Raw genomic sequence first — 20,968 nt, 5'->3', positions numbered from 1 at the left:
TCTCTGTGATGTAAATTTTCTTCAGTTCCCCGGCAACGGCGCCAGAAAAATTTCTTGATGGCATGTACAGCACACGTCCGTTGGGAACCCCAAGAGGAAGGTGTGATGCGTAAAGCGGCAAGTTTTCCCTCAGTATGAAACCAAGGTTTATCGAACCAGTAGGAGCCAAGAAGCACGTTGAAGGTTGATGGCGGCGAGATGTAGTGCGGCGCAACACCAAGGGATTCCGGCGCCAACGTGGAACCTGCACAACACAAACCAAGTACTTTGCCCCAACGTAACAGCGAGGTTGTCAATATCACCGGCTTGCTGTAACAAAGGATTAGATGTATAGTGTGGATGATGATTGTTTGCAGAAAACAATAGAACATTATTGCAGTAGATTGTATTTCAGTATAGAGAATTGGACCGGGGTCCACAGTTCACTAGAGGTGTCTCTCCCATAAGATAAACAGCATGTTGGGTGAACAAATTACAGTTGGGCAATTGACAAATAAAGAGGGCATGACCATGCACATACATATTATGATGAGTATAGTGAGATTTAATTGGGCATTACGACAAAGTACATAGACCGCTATCCAGCATGCATCTATGCCTAAAAAGTCCACCTTCAGGTTATCATCCGAACCCCCTCCAGTATTAAGTTGCTAACAACAGACAATTGCATTAAGTATTGCGCGTAATGTAATCAGTGACTACATCCTCGAACATAGCACCAATGTTTTATCCCTAGTGGCAACAGCACATCCATAATCTTAGAGGTTCTTGTCACTCCTCCAGATTCACGGAGACATGAACCCACTATCGAGCATAAATACTCCCTCTTGGAGTTACTAGCATCAACTTGGCCAGAGCATCTACTAATAACGGAGAGCATGCAAGATCATAAACAACACATAGATATAAATTGATAATCAACATAACATGGTATTCTCTATTCATCGGATCCCAACAAACGCAACATATAGAATTACAGATAGATGATCTTGATCATGTTCGGCAGCTCACAAGACCCGACAATTAAGCACAATGGGGAGAAGACAACCATCTAGCTACTGCTATGGACCCATAGTCCAGGGGTAGACTACTCACACATCACTCCGGAGGCGACCATCGCGGCGTAGAGTCCTCCGGGAGATGATTTCCCTCTCCGGCAGGGTGCCGGAGGCGATCTCTTGAATCCCCCGAGATGGGATTGGTGGCGGCGGCGTCTCTGGAAGGTTTTCCGTATCGTGGCTCTCGGTACTGGGGGTTTCGCGACGGAGGTTATTTGTAGGCGGAAGGGCAGGTCAGGGGGCCACACGAGGGGCCCACACTATAGGTCGGCGCGGCCAAGACCTGGGCCGCGCCGCCCTATAGTCTGGCCACCTCGTGGCCCCACTTCGTCTCCTCTTCGGTCTTCTGGAAGCTTCGTGGCAAAATAGGACCCTGGGCGTTGATTTCGTCCAATTCCGAGAATATTTATTTACTAGGATTTCTGAAACCAAAAACAGCAGAAAACAGCAACTGGTACTTCGGCATCTTGTTAATAGGTTAGTTCCAGAAAATGCACGAATATGACATAAAGTGTGCATAAAACATGTAGATAACATCAATAATGTGGCATGGAACATAAGAAATTATCGATACGTCGGAGACGTATCATTAGTAACAAGGGGTTTGTGAACCCAAATAGTCCAATCAACATTGTCCTCTTGAGGACCAATAAAGCGAGCACGAATATGTCCATAGTAATCAACAAAAAGAACATGAGAAGGGTTGTTAGAGCTGGCGAAACCCTTCGTGGCGGAGTTGGGTACTCCACTCCTTCTTGAGTTAGGATCGCCTCCCTCATGGTTGATCTCCATGTTCTCCTTGTTCTTCTTCTTCTTGGTCCTCCTACTTCTCTTCCTCTTTGTCTTGGTAGCCACTCCTCCTTCATTGCACGAGCCCTCATTGGCTCCATCTTTGGCTTCAATGACTCCTTCCAAGTACTTGACTTGGATTTGGAGTCTATCAATTTTGGCCTTCAATCGATTGACCTCATCTTCATGCTCCGGGTGAGGTATCAAACACTTGGACCTCCTTTGCCTTGTTCACCCGGAAATGTTCCATCAAAGCTTCTTCTTGGAGAGAGTTCATCTTCATGAGTAGACGCTTGTCACTCTCCATCTTGGCAATATCACCTTCATGGTTGCAACACTCGCGGTCCTTGCTCAAGGGAAAGTACTCCTTCAAAGCTTCCTCTTGCATGGAATTGACCTCCATGAGCTTAGCTTCGCTCCTATTCAAAGAGGCTATTTCTTCCTCATGATCACAACAAGTGACTTTCTCTTTGCTCATGCAGAGGCACTCCATCAAGGACTCTTCTTGCATGCCACTCAAACTCAATAGCTTGGCCTTGGTGCTCTCAAGAGCGGAAATTTCTTCTTCATGATTGCAACATGAGGTCTTCTCCTTGCACAAGCGGTAATACTCATACAAGGCTTCTTCTTGAAGAGCATTGACCTCCAAGAGTAGAGCATTGTGCCTCTTCGAAGAAGAAACTTGATCAACAAGCTCGTCATGACAAGAGTTAGGTCCTTCCTCATCTTTCTCCTTGTTGGCTTCCTCGAGAGAAAGCATCTTCTTCTTGAGCTCACCCAACAATCCAAGAGCATGATCTCGGTCCTTGGTGAGTTGAGAGATGATGGCATTGTTGGAGTCTTCGAGGGTGATGACACTAGCTTCAAGGGACATGCGCAAGTTTTGTTCCTCCTGAAGTACTTGATTGAGAGAGGCAATCTCATTTGCCGCCTCCCTCTCAAGCCTCTCCTTCTCCTCTATGAGGTCTTGAGCCGCACCAAGTTGGGCCAAGAGAGCCCCAACATGAGTCTTGGTATCCCCTTGCATTTAGTGAGAAAAGAATCCAAACCCACACTCTCACACTTAATGGTGAGACTAGTGGCATCATTAAATGGAGATGTGTGTTTGGAAGGGGATTCTACCTCCGTGGATACCTTTGCCATGAGGCAACGGGCGTTGTTGGTGACGAGGTTCTCATTTGGAGAGTTGAAGAGGGAGATGGAGGGAGTGGTAATGGCGATGGCGGCCACTCCCTCTCCTTCCTTGTTGGAGCCCTTGTCCTCAAGCTCCTCATCCTCATCGGAGGAGTACTCTTCACGGATGATAAAGGCTCTTGGCTTCTTGGTGAAGGAGACCTTATCGTCATCGGGCTTGGAGGAGAACTTGGAGAATCCTTTGGAGAGGGACTTAAAATTTTCCTTGCGGACAAGCCTTTCACCATTATCTTCTCTTCTCTCATAGATACAATCCGCAACAAAATGACTCTTGTCGACGCAATCGTAGCATGTTCTCCCCCTTTGCCCCTCCCTAGGAATCTTGGAGAAGTTTTTTGGAGAATCACGAGGTCTTCTTGGTCTTGTGCTTCGGGACTTGTTTCCCTCCCAAAATCTCTTGGCGGCGAGGGCCATATGCTCATGATAGTTGGTCTTGAGATCATCTGGACCCCACTCAATGGGATCCTCATTGCTTTCACTAGCTTCATGCACCTTCATCTTCAATGCCAGGTTGGGCTTGCGGGTGTTGTGGGCACGAGCAACAAGATCATCCGCATTCTTCTTGGAGATGTCCAAAGCGATGACTTCGCTAAGGACTTCATCGGATGTCATAGCGCGGAAGGAAGCATTTTGGCGGATGGCCGTCAACTTCACTTCCTCATAAGGGAGGAGAGAGTCGTAGAACTTTCGCTTGATCCAATGGTCATCCACAAATGTTGCTCCAAGATCTTGCATTTGTACGGCGAGAGCGATGAGGCGCCGAGACATTTCTTCGGGGGACTGTCCTTCATTCATGATGAAGTTGTCGGCCATGTTGTTCACTTTATTGAAACAAGAGCTTTGGATGCTCTCATTTCCGAGGAAGAGCTTGTCGAGTTTATCCCATGCTTCCTTGGCGGTCTTGAGTGAGCGGATATGTGCGCGGTCCTTGGGCGTGACGGCCATGTGGATCATGTTTATGGCGGTGGCATTGAGTTGGTCATCCACCACCTCTCTTCTTGTCAAGTTCTTTGGGTCTCGTGGTGAATAGCCCTCCTCAATGATGCGCCAAAGCTCGGTAGAAACGTTGCGCACATGTGAACGCATTAAGAATTCCGAATTTTCGAAGCTATTTGAAACGGTGGCGAACCATGCGACAAGATATGTGGCATAGGTATTGGAACGTTTATGGTGTAATCACTTGGTGGTGGCACCGCATGATTATCCCTTAAACGTTCCGCAACCGGTGTCTCATCCTTCCCCTTTGTTGAAGTGCCGGTCTCACCAAGCCCTTCCTTTTGTGGATCTTTTGTCGATTGCGCGACAAAATCAACAAGAGGAAATTGACTAGCTTTTGGTGGGGGATCCGCGGCACTTGCCTTAGGATCTTCGGTAGGGGTTGGCTTTTGAGCAACCAACTCCATCATCATTGCCTTTATTTGGCTAATGATGGATGACTCCAATTTCTTGAGGTCATCCAACGTAGCCGTTGTGCTATAGATGGTAGATGATGGAGCGGGTGGCTCAAGGGAAGGGCACCCATTGACAACCTTCTCTTGTCCGGCCATTTCTTAGGCGGTAAAGCCCGAGCAAAAAAACCTTGCTCTGGTACCAATTGAATGGATCGTAGCGGACAAGAGGGGGGGAGTGAATGGACACTACACAAATTTTAAGTCTTTTTCAGTTTTTAGCAACGCGGAAGGTAAAGGTGAATACTTTAGTGGTGGAGATGTTCCTAGTATGATCCTAGGCAAGTGCAACAAGTAAAGGAAACAAGCATGATAGTAAGAGTAAGGAGCGGGCCAACCGGATGGCGCGAAGACGAGGGGAGGTTTGTTTCCCGAAGTTCCTCCCACAAAAAGGAGTACGTCTGCGTTGAGGAGGTGCGAGCCTCACACAAGAGGCTAGGCGGCCACACCACGAAGGAAGGCCTCACCTTCTTCATCGAGAGAGCTCCACAAAGGGGCTCCCCCTTCTCCACTAAGGCACCGGTCGAGGCGGTGGTTCCTTCACAAGGTTGGGGCGAGCTCCACAACACTAGGAGGCTCCCAACAACCTATGGGGCTAGCACAACACCAAGCTAGCCTCCACAGGTACACTTCCTCAAAGATCCCACCATAGGAACCCTAACTCCAAGATCCACTAAGGACTAGCACGAATTGGTGAAATCTCTCTTGGTAGAACTATAGATCGGGGCCTCCTCCACCACCCCTCAAAATTTGGACAAGATTGGTTGGATGGTTGGGGAGATCCTCAAGGATTAAGCTCAGCAACAATGGAGGAGAGAGAGAGAAGAGATAAAAACGAGCTAGGGAAGAAGGGCCCTTTAAATAGGCCCCCCGAAATCCAACCGTTATGTGCAGTTTTTGCCTAAGCGGTACTACCGCTCTGGATTCGAAATCCCCACAGAACTTATCCACGTGGACACACAACGGTACTACCGCTTGCGATACCGCTCGAGGTACCGCAATGGCCTCCAGGGCTTACTGGATCCCAAGCGGTACCACAGCGGTAGTGCCGTAACTTATGTCACGGTACTTAAGCGGTACCGGGGCGGTACTACCGCTCAAGGTACCGCAAAGGTACCGTAACTTGTTCTGTGGGACTTTCTCAGTGCAAGTCTCCAGAGCGGTACCATTGGGCGGTACCAGTAGGGGTAGCGGTACTACCGCTACTGGTACCAGTAGTACCGGTCAGGCAAAAACTGCGTTTTCCTCTTTTCTTCTCCAACCATGTCACCTCGCGATACACACACAAAACCAGAAAACCTATAAGCTACGCTTCAGTCCTTCGATCTTGACGCGTCCAGCGAGGTCACCATGCACTTGCAAATCTATCAAAGACACTCTTTGCACACGGTGAGATTATTCAAATGTTGTCATCAAACGCACAAAACACGGGGTTTAGACTTTGCTCTTTCAAAAAATTCATTCATTATATTATACTATATATAAAAGCTGACCTCTTTTGCTTCATCCCCATTCATTTGGCTACTGTTGATTGCACATGAACAGTACCATATGAAAATTGCTACACGAACACTACTTGAAAAAAACAACACCATTTCCAAAATTCCTCACACTATTTTTCCAAGAATCTGATGGTAGTTTTTCATAGTAGGTCATCGGTTTTCGTAATACTCCGATGATACTTTCTCGTAGTAGATCGTCGGTTGAAATATTTAGCTTTCGTAAGAAATTGTATTTTCTGCAAGATGGTAGCTACCTATAATTACCCAAAAATCATACGGTATATAAAATCTGACCTCTTTTGCTTCATCCCCATTCATTTGGGTACTGTTGATTGCCCATGAACAGTGTCATATAAAAATTGCTACATGAACACTACTTGGAAAAAAAACAAAACCATTTCCAAAATTCCTCACACTATTTTTCCAAGAATCTGATGGTAGTTTCTCATAGTAGGTCGTCGGTTTTCATAATAATTTGCTATGCTAACAATATTTAAAGACTCTGATGGTACTTTCTCGCAGTAGACCGTCAGTTAAAATATTTAGCTTTCGTAAGAATTTTTCATGTTAACAATATAGCAGTTATTTTCTGCAAGGCGGTAACTACCTCTAATTACCCAAAAAACAATTTCTCGGAACATCAACAATAATTTTCCAGTGTCAACTATAAAATAGATCGTTGATTACGTAATATTTAATTATTTGAGGGCGCATATTCCAACGGCGATTATTTGTCAACGGTGCAGCAACGTGGTAATTTCAATCTCAAGTTTAGCTCGGGCCGTAATTTTTCGCGAGGCGGAAACTACCAATATTTTTCTCGAAAACAATTTCTCAGGAGACATCTTGAACATTGCCGATGTCAACTATGAAACACGGGCGTTAGCTACCCTTCAACCTCAACCATGGTTCTGGACAATAATTACCTGCTGATATTTCTTTAGTAATGCATAATTCTTCAACCGCGATTCAAAAAAAATTCAGCATCCGCTCCCTCTTTTACTTGGGGAAAAATAATGGTGTGTTCTTCTACGGTAACATCAAAAAAATATACTTACTTCACCATCCGTCACATTTTCACGTGGGATGACCTTCTTCTATGGTAACTTAAGAAATATAGATTTACCGCATCACTGTTGCCTCTTTCGGTTGGAGAAATACTACCATTTCATTTTGTAGCAACACCAAAAACAAAAGCACTCCACCATCAGCCGCCTATTTCACCGGTACTTCTGGGGTACTTCAACAACCTAGATATTTTTTTATTTCTACAATATTTTATCCAACAATCTAGAAACAAAAGCACTACATCATTCACTTATTTCACTGGCACTTCCGCGGTACTTCAGTAACCCAGATATTGTATTATTTATACAAAATTGTAACCAACGATCTTGATACCAAAGGCGCGGTCGAGTTTTAGATGTTTCTTCAAAAAAATTGACAAGGAATCCCGCACTCTTAAACTAAAAAACACTATTTTTAAAAAAGAATCTCAACAACACGGGCGCGGCGTGCGCCGCGCCGCAAACTTCCTACTATACGCTAATCACCAACACATACTAAGTGAGGGTTTACCAAACATGCTTATGTGTTGTTGTAGACCCTTGCAACGTCACCAACGGCAACACATATAAAATCCGTTGGTGTAGGTGCTACCAACGCTTATATAGACATTAGGCAACACATCGATACGTTGCTAAAGGGAGGGTCCCATTGTAGTGCACGCCACAAAAATATTTTTGTGGAGCACATACTTTTAGGTGCGCCATAAAATATATTCCTACCTATAAGGGTTCTCCTAGTAGTGCTCGCGCCACGCGTCCACCTATGCCGAGGACCTGGCAATCGACATAGTGACGATGTCCGTTAGCGGGCGGGGTGGCCCCACAGTCCTACGCCGAGGGCCCGTACCCCGAGGGCCCGTCCTGACCGTCGACGTATATGGCCTACGCCGAGTGTCGTGTCTATGCCGAGGGCTCACGTGGCTCCTCCGAGGAGGACCTTCGCCGAGGAGCTACGCCATGGTAGCCCACGGCAACGGCCCTTTATGGCTACTAGATGACCTGCTGCGCTATCGCGCAAATAGCAAAATCTGAACTATAAGATTTACCTTTGTTTGTACTTATTGCGAGCAAGAGGACCAAAAGTTTGGTTCACAATTTTGAGGTATAGATGGGCTTTAGGGTTATAACAACTCCGTCCTTGATGCAAAGGAAAAAAAGCAAGACTGCTGGAATTCTCATATGTAAATTTAGAGAATGTCCAATAACATTGTCCTGCAGCCAATAACACTATGTACAAACTGAGAAGGCTGAGGCATAAGTATCTAATTCAACTTGAATTTCTTGCATGAAAACTTATATTTGCATCACAAATTACTACCGTATGGTCTCATTATGTACAAACTCAGGAGGCAGTAGCCAACCTAATAAATTACCCAGGTTAATATGCAGAGAAAACCTCACATCAACTCTATCCCCGTCCTTGAGCTTGATCTCGGGCAACACGGATTTTCTATTGACTGAAAGCAGCGTCCCATCCGTGCTCATTCGTTAACCAGCACAAGCGGCCATGCGCCGGTAGCAATCCTCACTATCTTCACATACTATCAGTAGACAATGTCCAACGCATAAAGATATTGGTCTGGTAAGAGCTCTTGAGCTGAAAAGATCGCACGACAGAAGAAACAACTGCATGTGATTAAAAAGTTCACTGCAAAGACAGTGCATAAAAATAGATACGAACATATAAAGGGAAGGTGAAGCACCATAATAGCATGGCTCTAAGTGCCACAACTACTGCACAAGTGTTTTCTTAATCGTACATCATCTCACGAAACTGAAAGCAAATGAAACATCAGTGAGTATAATGGAACCTCATATACAATACCTATGTGTTTGTGCAGAATATATATTCATAATACTACTATTATGCTTGCTCCAACTCAGAGTCCTGCTAAGATATCACAACTGGTGTGCCTTGGTACGATAAAGGAAATAGAAATATGAAGTTATAAATAAGTTATCCCCGTTAAGGAGCTTAATTAGATAATACCATTGAACTGCCAAAGAGGAAATCAACCTTTCGATAGAGTAGACGGGTCAAACAAAGACTTTGCTCAACCCTAAGATATATATAAGAAGCAAATACTCTATCAAGATTTCACAAAAAAGGTGACGTAGTGATGCTTTGTCTATGGAGGTTCAGACTAATAGGGTTGATCAAACAATGCACGCCATGATTAAATAGCAAATCAGATTAGCAGTATACCCAACATGATGAGTACCTCGGGTAAGGAACACTAAAATAGCAAGCAGGTCAATTAATAGACAACATAACTTCTATAGGACCTCACACGCATTAGAACCTCACCCACAACATTATATACATGGTAGAATGATGGCTAAGAGCATCTGCACATAAAACTCTTAGAATGAATTGTTATCTTAATCACTAAGACATGAACACCGCTACTTGTTCCAAAAAGAAAAGGTTCGTCTCTGGTTAAACTTCGAATAACACATGCTTATATAATGCCTTTAGATTTCTGTAAAGAAAACAATTCTTCCAAAGTTGATTTTATCAAGCTTTATATGGCATCATGTTCTGTGTAGATGCTATTATTATATATACTGGAATCCTAATGCCGGAGATAACACTGAGCACAAACCCCACACCTGATCTCTGCACAAGACAGACACAACCTCTGAATTGGTGGTCTGAACTCTAGTTCAGGTTGTTTTTGTCGCCACAAGCTAACATATAATCACTACCAAACTACCAATGGAGAAATCAAAAGAAAACCAAGAGAAAATACATAAATATATAAGTTTCCGACCTATATATGCACATCCATTTTTCAAGTATCAGACCCTCACAATTAATCTGCAAATCATGCGTTTTAATTAGTAAACTGACACTAAGAAGACAAATTAGACAACTATATACAACATTGCGGAATCCCCAAATCTACACCTCTCCTTTAGCATCTGTATCAACCACCAAACAACAATAACATCAACAAGATCATATGTATACCTGCAATAACTTGTAGGTTGCGGCAACAACAAAAATTGTTGCTTCACCGTTATCACTACCTGTGATTGCATCTTCTAACTTTCTTATATCCTTTGAGAACTGCAAATAGAAATACAACTACATTAGTCAATATCACAAAAGATATTCTAGAAAGATATTAAACTGTTTGATATTCCTAGAGATAGTAGGATTGCAAGATATGCCAAAAAGGTAGATTATTAAAGAAAATATATTAAATGATGTTTTGGGGAAAGTTCTTGCCGCTTTTGCAAGTAACCATTTTATCTACCTAGGCTGAAACTAACAACCATTCTCTGAATGGTTAGTGACCAATCTGAGCTACATCTATATGTGTTAGGTGTGAGCTATCATCAGGTCCACTGAAAAAATATTGTTCCTCCAGTAAAACCCACCAGACACCACAATTTTCTGGATTATGTGCTAATCATTCTAAAACGGCAGGTCAACTTACACTACACATATCACAAAATGATTTCTGTAAAGCGTAATGATTTCTGTAATGTAGCAACAGCCATAGAACGTTCCTGTAAAACAAGATATGTAGACATAGATGACATGCTGAAATTCATTTTTTGGAGATCACCTTTCCAATAGGCAAGTCAACATAAATAACAGCTATTTTTGGAACTTTAAAATGAATATGAATCTGAATGGTTACTGACCAATCTGAGCTGCATCTATATGTGTTAGGCATCAGGTCCACTGAAAAAATATTGTTCCTCCAGTAAAACCCACCAGACACCACAATCTTCTGGATTATGTGCTAATCATTCTAAAATGGCAGGTTAACTTACACTACACATATCACAAAATGATTTATGTGAAGTGTAATGATTTCTGTAATGTAGCAACAGCCATAGAACGTAATGATTCCTGTAAAACAAGATATGTAGACATAGATGACATGCTGAAATTCATTTATATCGTATGACCAAATAAGCTGCAATACGTATAATCTCTTCTTTATCTCTCATATAAATAATAATTACTGGAACCCTCATGTCAGAGAAAATCCCTACCGAGCACCGCTTACACCGCAGCAATTACTCGAATCTTCGGGCTGTTTTTGCAGCTGCAAGTGAACACATGATAAGCACCAATGCAGAACGGAGATTCTGAGGACAGAAACATAATCTACTTGGACACAACGTGATATCATTCATATATGCAAAAAATTAATTAGAGGGTGGCGTGAAACTATTCAGAGATCAGATTAGAACGTAAGACTACCAACAAAAGGCTAATAGGGAAATGCCACAAATGGGAGAGAAGCCAAACCATAAGGTGATTTGTCTTTGAACATTATCTTCATTTTTACGATAGAAAACAAGATCAGAGCGCTCTATATGCAGCTCTAGGAGGCCAACCTGACGTCGCTGTTGCAGGACACGGAAGAGGAGGCACGGCTGCCTCCGCTCTTGCCAGCCATGTCCGACAGTCTTCTTCAATTTAAATGACAACTCAGATAGTTTCAAGTCTGCAAAACAAGAATTTGACTCTGTTAGAAACGATTATTTATGGCAGCAAACATGTCCGACAGTCTTCTTCAATTTAAATGACAACTCGATCTAAATGGGCAGCAAACAAAGTAGAATACAAGACAAAATAAATCACATGGGGAGTAGGAAGAGAGGAAGGGGAGCAGGGATCGAACCTCCCATGGCTGCAGCTCCTCCAATTGGCCAGCGCCGCCCCAAGCCCCTCCTCCACCCAGCGCCGCCCCTTCCTCTGCCCTGCAGCTCCTCAAGGCGGAGAACAGGCGTCCCTGTCGGTCGGCGCGCGTTGCAAGCCACTGGTGCTCCCCACCACCGGCTCGACGGCCTCCACCAACCTCCATCCCTTGAAGGCCGATGGATCCGCCGCCAGTGGCTTCCTCTACTTGCAGCTCCACCCATCCACCAGCTAGAGGAGGCGGAGGATGCTCGGGAGGAGGATAGGAGGGAGGCGCTGCCTCCGAACCGCAGAGCTTGCACACACCTGGTCGCCACCACTCCATCCATGGCCGCTACGGCGGTGTCGACCCGCGGCGGCTGATGCGGCCCCTGCCCACCTACTCTTCGCACGGCGACGCCCGCGACCGGCGGTTACCATGGCCTCCCCACGCTCCGCGCAGCAGCGCCCCCCGGCAACTGTCCTTCGCCCCGCTCTCTATATGCGAGGTATACGAGGCAGTGGCACCCGTTCTCCCTCCTGGCTCACGTTGGCTGCGGCGGGCTGCCTCCCCTCGTCCCTCCTGTAGCGTCTGGATTGGGAAGGAGAAGAGGAGATGGCGCGGATTGGAGGAGGAAGGTGGCGGCCGATTGGAAGACGGGAGAGGAGCTGGGGATCGGAGTAGGAGAGGAGGTAGGCAATTGGGGACGGGAGGATATCTAGGGCTTTCACTCGGTCGAAAAGAAAGGCGAATGAAGACGACGCGACCGAGCGCGCGTCGCTGCCTCTCGCTGGAGGGTCCGCCTGTGCTCTGGCCCAGCCGTCATGCACCAACAATCAAAAGCAGCTGGTGAGAAAAAAAAACCAATGCATCGGACGGCTGAGGTAGAAAGTAGGATCCAAAATTTACTGTGCACAGAGCGTCCAGGATCTTTTTGCCCCTTTTGGTGCCTTGGCTGGCCGAGTAGCGCAGCTTCCTTTATAGGAAGAATGCTGAGGGTTCCCTGCCGTCGGCGCATTGCTGGATTCTTGTAGTGTTTGGTACAGATCACACATTAAGCCGTCACAATTCACGAATTTAGTGGCTGCGGTACTTTATGATAGAGGTAATTGCATCTAACGTACAAAAAGTTGTCATTCAGGGAAAATGCTCTTTTGATCCCGGGCACAGATGCACCGGTGGTCTGATTGGTCCTCTTCCGTTGTATTTTCCGTTGCATGCAATTTTTAGAAGCGGAGTGAATAGTGCACGGTCCCACTCTAAGATTTGGTACATGCCGTTCTGGCGAAATGGACACTGAAGTAAACGTTCAGTACCATGCAAAATATTCCTTTTATTTTCTCTTCCCACATCCCGTCTCTTTTCCATCTCTCTTCTTGGAGCCGTACTCATCCTGAATTTCGATTGAAGCTGACTGCATCCCGCGCCCCGGCCCTGCCGTCTCTAGCTCTCTGTCGCTGCCTGCCAGCCGCGCCTGTGCCTCCACGCTTCGGCCCTACAACGCACTCGTCTCCGACTCTCCCTCGCCGCCCGATGCCCGCCGCTCATCCTGCTTGATTAGTAGCGCGCAGGCCGGTTGTGGCGAGGACGAGGGCGCCCCGGCCCTGCCTCGCGCTCCTCTGCACCGGCATCACCTGCTCCTCCTCCGGGCTCACGCTCGCGTCTGGGACATGTTCGCGTAGGAGCCTTCGCCGAGGCCTGGCCGTGAACGCGCACGAGCTCGTTGCGTACCTCGCCGGCCTGGACTGCTGCGTTGCTCTTGTCAGGTTCGACCCCCAGCTGGGACTCGTCGAGCTCCTCGTGCCGGTACTCGACAGGCACGCGCGACAAGCGGTGAACGCGTTGCTCGCCGGCGCGCTGCTCTCGGCTGCTAGGCTCCATACTCTACTGGAGCTGATGTGGTTCGGCGTCTGTAACATCCCAAATTTCAATAAGAAGAAGAAGAAGAATTCCAGAGATCCAAAATTTAGAACCAACAAAAACTTTTATTTGCATATAGTGCCATGCATAGGACTTGTGCATTTAAGTGATATGCCATGATGATTGTTATTGTGTTTATTGTGCTAAACCCTAAAACCCTAAATGGAGCAAGTGAAGATCACAAACCAAATAAAATAAAAAGAGAAAAGAAATCAAATAAGAAAACCCTAAAACCCTCACATATGGTTTATACCATTTTTGTAAATCTTTACCCTAGACCATTTTGGTCTTCACCATTTCGAAAAAGAACTACTAATCCTTAACTTTTCGAGGAATCCTTCATCAGTGGTTGTGAATGACTGACTTTTTCAATCCTTTCGACCTTGGTTCCGGAGGAGCAAGTCAGAAAGGTTGAGTAATAGAACCATCTGATTTGATTCGTTCCCAATAACCATGAGATGATCATCTTAGGGTGATCCTTTTGTCAACGGATGGGGCTCCAGTTCCTATTACACTCGTAGTAATGGTCAAATCTGCCAAATTGTGATTCAAATCAAATCAAATTCAAATTCAAACTCAAATTGTGATCACATATGATAATGGTCAAATCTGCCATTTATATTCTGGTCACTACTTTGAGCCCTTGCATTTCAAGTTTTTCAAACTAAACTTTCCCAATTCTTTGCACCTCATCCAAGAGCACATCAAGGTGAACAACTTTGGTAAAGACCACCATGCCAAAATCATCTTGGATCAAAATCTATGCTCATGCAAAGTTGAGACTTTTTAACATATGCAACAATCTCACTTTGTGCAATTTCGTATTTCTTTGATTTTTAAAATTCCACCAACACCCATGGTTGTCTCTGGTCATTTGCAACTCAACCAAACCCACCACTTTCAAATTTTGAAACCATTGGAGCTCAACCAAATTTTGCAAGAATTTGAATTGGGCAAATATGGAACAAATCAAAATAACTATTTTGCATAGTGTTGGCCTAACCCTAAGCCACCACTCACCTCTACCTTGTCCCCTGATCCCTTCTACCTCTATTAACCCAAATAGCAAGCCTATAGGAGAGCCACACATGGCAAGCTCAAACCATGCCGGCCATGGACATGGTCACTCCCTTCTCCTCTCTTCTCTCAACACCAGCCCCGACCACCTTGCCCTAGAGCCTCCCCTTGGTCCCCTGAACACGCCAGTATGCGCCGTTAGTCGAAAGGTGGACCACAACGCCCTAGCCAGCGCGCGCCCACGACGCACAGGTGCGACAGGAGCGGCATGGCCATGCCGTGCATGCCGGCCGACGCGCGCGCCACGGACACACGTCGCCTCGCCGCATCACTCGATCTCTGGCCCCCATTTCTTCACAACGCGCCTCGCCGTGCCACCACGAACCCGTCGGACACGCGCAAGACGCTGACCCGTGCCCGCCGCCGCCGGAGACGACGAGCACATCCCGCTTCTGCCGCGCTACGCCCAGCGACCACCTGACCAAATTAGGCACCGGCCGACCAAGATGTCGCCGCCAAACGCACCGCCTGGACACGCAGAACAGTTCCCCGCCGTCCTCTAGCTCGCTAGCTCGCCGGAGCAGCCGCGCCAATGTCGACCTCATCACGGCCCCGCAGCACCTCCACGATTCTATAAATAGAGAGCTCCCTCGACCCAACCAAGCACACCAGCTCACTCCCCTCTCTCCAACGTTTCGCCTCGCACCAGTAGCTAGCTCGATCATCGCCGGAGTCGCCGGAATAGCAAGATCGGAGCCGCGGAAGCCTGGAGATCATCGCCGTCGATTCACGCCTCCCCAAGCTCCGCCACTGCTACCAGCTGCCTCAGCGTCATCAACAACCTCGCCGCCGACCGCCGGAGCCCTGGTTAGCCCTCCGACCCCCTAGGTTCGCCGCCAGAGACGCGGGTTCTCGCCGGAGAAGACAATGATCGTGCGCCGCACGATCATCATCTAATCCAACGCCCCACAGCCAACGTACCGATTCGGGTTTCAAAGAGAGACTGACGGGTGGCCCCCACCTCGTCAGACGGCCCACTAGCACGAGATGCGTTGCTGGGCTGCTTTCCTCTGATTTGAATCGTTTCGGCCCAACTCAGTTTCCCGCCGGCCCTTTTATTCAAATTCAGTTTAATTGATTTCAGTTCAATTATGTAGTAGTTGCACTTGATCACTTATGTAGGTGTGAGTTGTATCCCGCCATTGTATCGTAGCATGAGAGAATGGTTCTTAAAACCATGGGAAGTATGAGTGTGTTAGTTTGTAATGTGCGAAGTTGAATGAATGAATGAATGTTGTGTTTGTCATCAACAGCTTTCAAGATTTAAATTTATGAACTTACTCAAAATAAACCATAGAAATTTCCCTCTTATCTCATGATCTTCTATATATTCAGATGGCCCCTCCCAATCGCACCAACAACGATGCCATGATGCCACTGCTGCAAACCCTGATGGCTGACAGGGAGACTGAAAGAGCTGAAAGCAAAGCCAACATCGCAGCACTGCAAAACCTCGCCAATCAAGGCCATAGAAATCATGACCACCCCGGATCCAAGCTCAAGAACTTCCAGAACACCAACCCTCCGGTGTTTAGCAAGACTTGTAACAACCCAACTATTGTGCATTGATTTAAATTATGGAATGCAAAATTTTGGGTCAACCAAAACTTTTTTCTATCTTTAAAAATTTCCTGCATATAGTTACTCTTGCATTTGATTTCAGGTTATGTGTGTGTATGTTGCTTGAGAAGATTCCAATTGTGTGCCAATACCTAAAACCCTAATTTTTTTTTTCTTATGACACCTTGTTTATCCCTAGTTTTATTTAATTAAAAATAACATGCTAAACCCTAGGACTAGAAGCACTTCTAGTAATTGTTGGATCCTTTAAGATCACTTTCCATCCAAATTGGTTCTTGTCATCCCTTTCTCTTTGCTTACCAAACCTTTATTCTAAAAATCCTCTTAGCCTTATGCTAATAGCCCCATTCCATATTTACCTTGTCTTGGCCCTAACCACTTGAGGTTTGGTTATGCCATAATTTGGAAATTTATCAAGGTTATAAAAAAAATATTGGCCACATAGGCCATGCCTTAGCTAATCTTCTCCTCCCTCTCGGATACTCCTTCACAACCCTTGTTTTCTCCTTTTGTATCACCTCACATCCTTCACCACAGATCACATGTGCCCACTTGCCACTTTTTCTTGTGTGGGGTAAGAGAGAATTAGAAGAGAAGAGAGAGTAGCCGGGGCTTGTTGGATGGCCATGCATCGCATGTGACCATGCCAACCATATACTGCCAAGGCTGGAAGCTTGCACGACTGCAGCACTCCCTCCTGCAGTTCCCTACCCTCCCTAGCTTCCCTCCTGTCCCTCCCTATCTCCCTAATCACCCTCTCCCGTCCTCTCACCACCATGGTCACCACATGAGGACAGCGGCTCGCTCCCTTCTCTCTGCTGATGGACAGCACCTCCCCAGATCATCTGTCGACGCCTTCCCCTTTTTCTCACCTCACCAGGCACCACCTCTCTTGCTCATTCACCCTGGCCCGCGCAGGCCACCCTGTGGTGACCGTGCACGTCACCGTGGCCATGGCCACGTCGGCTACCTCACCACCTCGCCCTGGTCGCTCCCGCCCGTCATCTACACTCGCCACCGCACGCCACCACCTCAGAGGCGCACGCAGCGACAACCCCAGCCCACCCCGTGATCGCCTACGCCGAGGCCGTGTCCCGTCCTTGCGTTGAGCAGCTGACAGACGCCTCTGCCGCCAGCTCGTCTCCCCTCTTCACTGCGCCAGCGACGCACGCTCTCGTCCAAACCTCGGCACCGTCCATCAGAGACACAGCGGCACCGCCCTACTCGACCTATCCCGCGCTGCCGCCCACCGTGAACCGCCTCGCCACACCGTGTCCACCGTGCACCGCCCGGCGCGGTATAAAACGGCGCAGGACTCCTCCACTTCAACTCCCTCGCCACCAGAACCCCACTCCACCCCAACTCCACCTCTCGAGAGGAGAGGAGCTCCTCTCCTCCCTGCCTGCCGCGACGTTGCTCGCATTGCTGTGAGCTTCCGGCGAAGGTGGCCGTCGCAGGGCTCCACCATTCTTCTTCCCTCCTTGCTCTCTGGAAGCCCCTCTGTCTTCTCTCTCTAACGCTCCATTCCCTTTCATCTAGGAACGTCGCCAGACGCCACCCCGACGTGCAGCTGTTCTCCGCCGTCGCCGTCGATCGCCGGAGAACCGTCGCTGTTTTCGTCGCCGTGACCACCGACCGGTAGCCCGCCCTCTCCCGCATCCAACACACCCGACGCCGCCAGTTTTTGCGACCCCAGGTGAGCACGGGAGCTCTCTGCCGACGCCAGGGTTTGCCGCCGGCCTCCTGGCCGCGTCGAGGAGGACGAAGGTGGCATGCACCGTTGGATTTGATCCAACGGGTGCATGCACACCCATGCGGGCCCAAGCGCCAACGTGGCCTGCCACGACGGGGGCCGTTTCAAAACGGTACTCCCGCGCAGCTGCAGCGCTGGTGGGCCGGATCTGGCCAGCCCCAGCACCCCGGCCCGTTTTTCCCTTTTCTTTACTTCTGTTTTCAAAAACTTCCAGTGAATCCTGCCCAGCTTTTAAATCACCACAAATTCATCCAGTGACCAAATGAGTTGATTCAAGTTCCTAGATGCTCACAGATGTTTTCTTAACCATATACAATTGCATGCATGTGATTTAGTGCTGTAAATATGTGCTGAAAATTACAAACCTAAAAAGTATCTGATTGTGTAATTTATTTAGTGTGTGATATTTATGCAACCTTTCTGCATGAGGTTAATTTGGTTGTGAAGTGTATTTAAGTAGCTTTATTTTGGCACTAGCCTCACATGCAGGAGCTTCCTGGATTTGAATTGGTTTAGAAAACAAGATCTGTTCGGAGAGCCAACAAATGATTTTTAGTTTGAAAAATAATAAAGATTTTGAAACAAACCCAAGTGCTACTAGTAGATGTAACGATAGGGACATTTTGTGCCAAAGGAAATATTTTTAAGAGTTATAGTTTAATTCCAAGGATTTAATTACTGAAACTGTATATCTTTTCAGTATTTAATTTTTATAAAATCATTTACAAATCAGAAAAATACCAAACCAGTGGGGTTAGTTCACATTTAGTCTCACCTATCCAGGAGTATGATTAGTGTTGGTTGGTTATGATCTGATACTGGTGTGCCTTGTTGTTTGTATGCTCTGGTTTCTGCCTTAGTTAATTTACCCAGGTCATTTAAAAAATTATTTGCATGTGATTCTTGTGCATGTGTACTCTACATGTTATTAGCTTTCAGTAGGTATGCTGCATGCATTTTTATGACATACAGAAAGATTTAGACCATTTAAATGATTCCTAAGTCATTTCTGGAATTGCAAAAATCATATCTTTTGTTTTAAAAATCATAAATGGGTGAAACCACTTTCAGTAGCTTGCATTAGTAGACCTTTACATACTGTGATTTTACCAAATTTTTATGTGAATTATTCTGGTGTGGTTTGTTGATTTGGTATGGTGTGTTTGTTTTATTTTTGCGACGATAGATTCGAACGCCGCCGAAAACGAAGGAGGAGGTGATTTCGGAGGATTTGAAGAAGAAGACCAGGGACACTTTGTTGATCAAGGAAAGCCACCTCTTGACGCATCTCTGATCCTATATATCTTATTCTTGCATTATTCCAGGTTTTATAAAGTGCATGTCTTTCATTTATTATGTCGGTGGTTAGCGCCACCGGAATTTTATTTATCCACCCTTAGGGTGCAGCCCTTGTTGTAACCTACTAATCCCAATCTTAATAGTGATATGGTGCTTATCACCTTATCATCCTTGTCGCCGACTTTCAAGAAAAGATGGACTATAGGTTGGGAGCCCTTGTGGAAGAGTTTATTTTTTTTGGAAAAATGTTTCCGAGAAAGATGTTTTTGGAAAACCTTGGAATGGGGTAGCCCTGCCCAAGTGTTGTTTATAAAAAGGCAAAAGTTTCTAAAAATAAGATTTGCTGGAGGCAAGTGGAGGAAAGAAAATATTTTCGAAAACTTTAGCGCCTAAGTACTCACCCGGACTGAAAGACAGTGCAACCACATTACCCCAAAGTGGGCACGGGGCGTAGCGTAGTAGTTTGTCTCGCCTTAGTTTGGGTCCTGCAAATGTAAGGGGTAGTCCGAGCATGGACACCTATCGACCGTGGCCTTCCCGACGAACTGGGAACGCCTTTCCATCTCGGACAGATGGCAGGGGTACAACCTATGAGCTCCCATTGAATGATGCCCCGCAGTTGGTCGCGGCATTCCGGAGGGTCGAGCTGGTCGGGGAATTTGCTACTCCTGGGTAAACGACCCCTCGGACTCTGGTGTTGGGAGGTACAACTCTAGGCGGCATGTCTTAGACTATGGCGAGCAAGCGAAAAACTACGACCGGTTATCCGAGCCTCGCGTTTTGACGCTTGGTGAACCAGGGATGATCCCGGCGGATTTATCGGATCTTGTGGGGAAAGTGTACAACCTCTGCAGAGTGAAAACTATTCGAATAGCCATGTCCGCGGTTATGGACGGTCGGGAAGGCTATTGCTTAGCCTGAAGAGTTTTTGTTTACAAATGTTTTCAAAGAAAAGATTTTTTTTTGAAAGGTACCGGGAAGGTACGGGAAAAATGCCAGTGGGACTGGAGAAAATGTACCTGAGAGGTACGGTGGAAAGTTGGTACAGTTGTTTTGGCCATTTCGAGGGCCGGACAAATAAATTGGGTCACCCTTTCCTATTAGTCTTCAAATGTCAATTGTTTACAAAAGGATTTTTTTTAACAAAGTTATAGATATATCTTACTCTCGAGAGAAATTCTCTCTCGCTCCTTGTCGCCCTAGTTTAGTGCCTGTTCCTTGCTACTGCCATATTGCATATCCTTTACTTCTCTCTAAGGTGGTTTGCGAGTACATTCAAACGTACTCATTGGCATTGTTGTCCTGGCTATTTACTTGGCCAGACTTTGAAGAGGAGTACTACGAAGAAGAAGAGTACGACGCCGAAGATGCGAACTAGGATGCTCTCCCAGTCAGCCGCCTGTAGGGCAAAGGCCTGACGTGGGTTCCATCGCTGTCTGAAGTCAAATAAATTCCGCTGCTGTTTGTCAAACTTCGGCCTTGATGGCCTATGATGTAAGACTTCCGTATTATTATTATTTCGGTATTGTAATGGATGATGTAATCTGGTATCAGTTCGGTTATGTATTCACGATGGACTGATCTTGGGATCGTGAAATTGTATGCATAACATGAGTTCTGGACTGGTAAGTTCG

At 46.4% G+C, this 20,968-nt stretch overlaps 1 protein-coding gene across 2 annotated transcripts; it reads right to left on the bottom strand.

Moving 5' to 3' along the window:
* Positions 1-8,222: 8,222 nt before the first annotated feature.
* Positions 8,223-12,417, bottom strand: LOC127297556 (uncharacterized). 2 transcript variants are annotated; one of them, XM_071828763.1, is made up of 6 exons: positions 11,708-12,417; positions 11,421-11,530; positions 10,716-11,125; positions 10,033-10,131; positions 8,762-8,832; positions 8,223-8,655 (listed from the first exon to the last, which is right to left on the bottom strand). In XM_071828763.1, exons 1-3 carry the CDS (start codon positions 12,051-12,053, stop codon positions 11,069-11,071), a joined length of 513 nt encoding a protein of 170 aa, XP_071684864.1. In that variant the 5' UTR covers positions 12,054-12,417; the 3' UTR covers positions 8,223-8,655; positions 8,762-8,832; positions 10,033-10,131; positions 10,716-11,068. The 2 variants fall into 2 exon arrangements, with proteins under 2 accessions (XP_071684864.1, XP_071684875.1); XM_071828774.1 differs by lacking the exon at positions 8,762-8,832.
* Positions 12,418-20,968: the final 8,551 nt, after the last annotated feature.

Source organism: Lolium perenne, chromosome 1 (genome assembly GCF_019359855.2).
Source record: "Lolium perenne isolate Kyuss_39 chromosome 1, Kyuss_2.0, whole genome shotgun sequence".
Lineage (NCBI taxonomy): Eukaryota > Viridiplantae > Streptophyta > Magnoliopsida > Poales > Poaceae > Lolium > Lolium perenne.
This window is presented reverse-complemented; position numbering and strand designations above follow the sequence as displayed.

Excerpts from the sequence above, each read along its gene's own strand:
- LOC127297556 (XM_071828763.1), bottom strand. The coding sequence starts at position 12,053 with ATGGATGGAGTGGTGGCGACCAGGTGTGTGCAAGCTCTGCGGTTCGGA. Across the intron at positions 11,531-11,707 it reads AGGAGCTGCAGCCATGGGAG|ACTTGAAACTATCTGAGTTG; the intron begins GTTCGATCCCTG and ends CTTGTTTTGCAG. Across the intron at positions 11,126-11,420 it reads TCCTGCAACAGCGACGTCAG|CTGCAAAAACAGCCCGAAGA; the intron begins GTTGGCCTCCTA and ends GTTCACTTGCAG.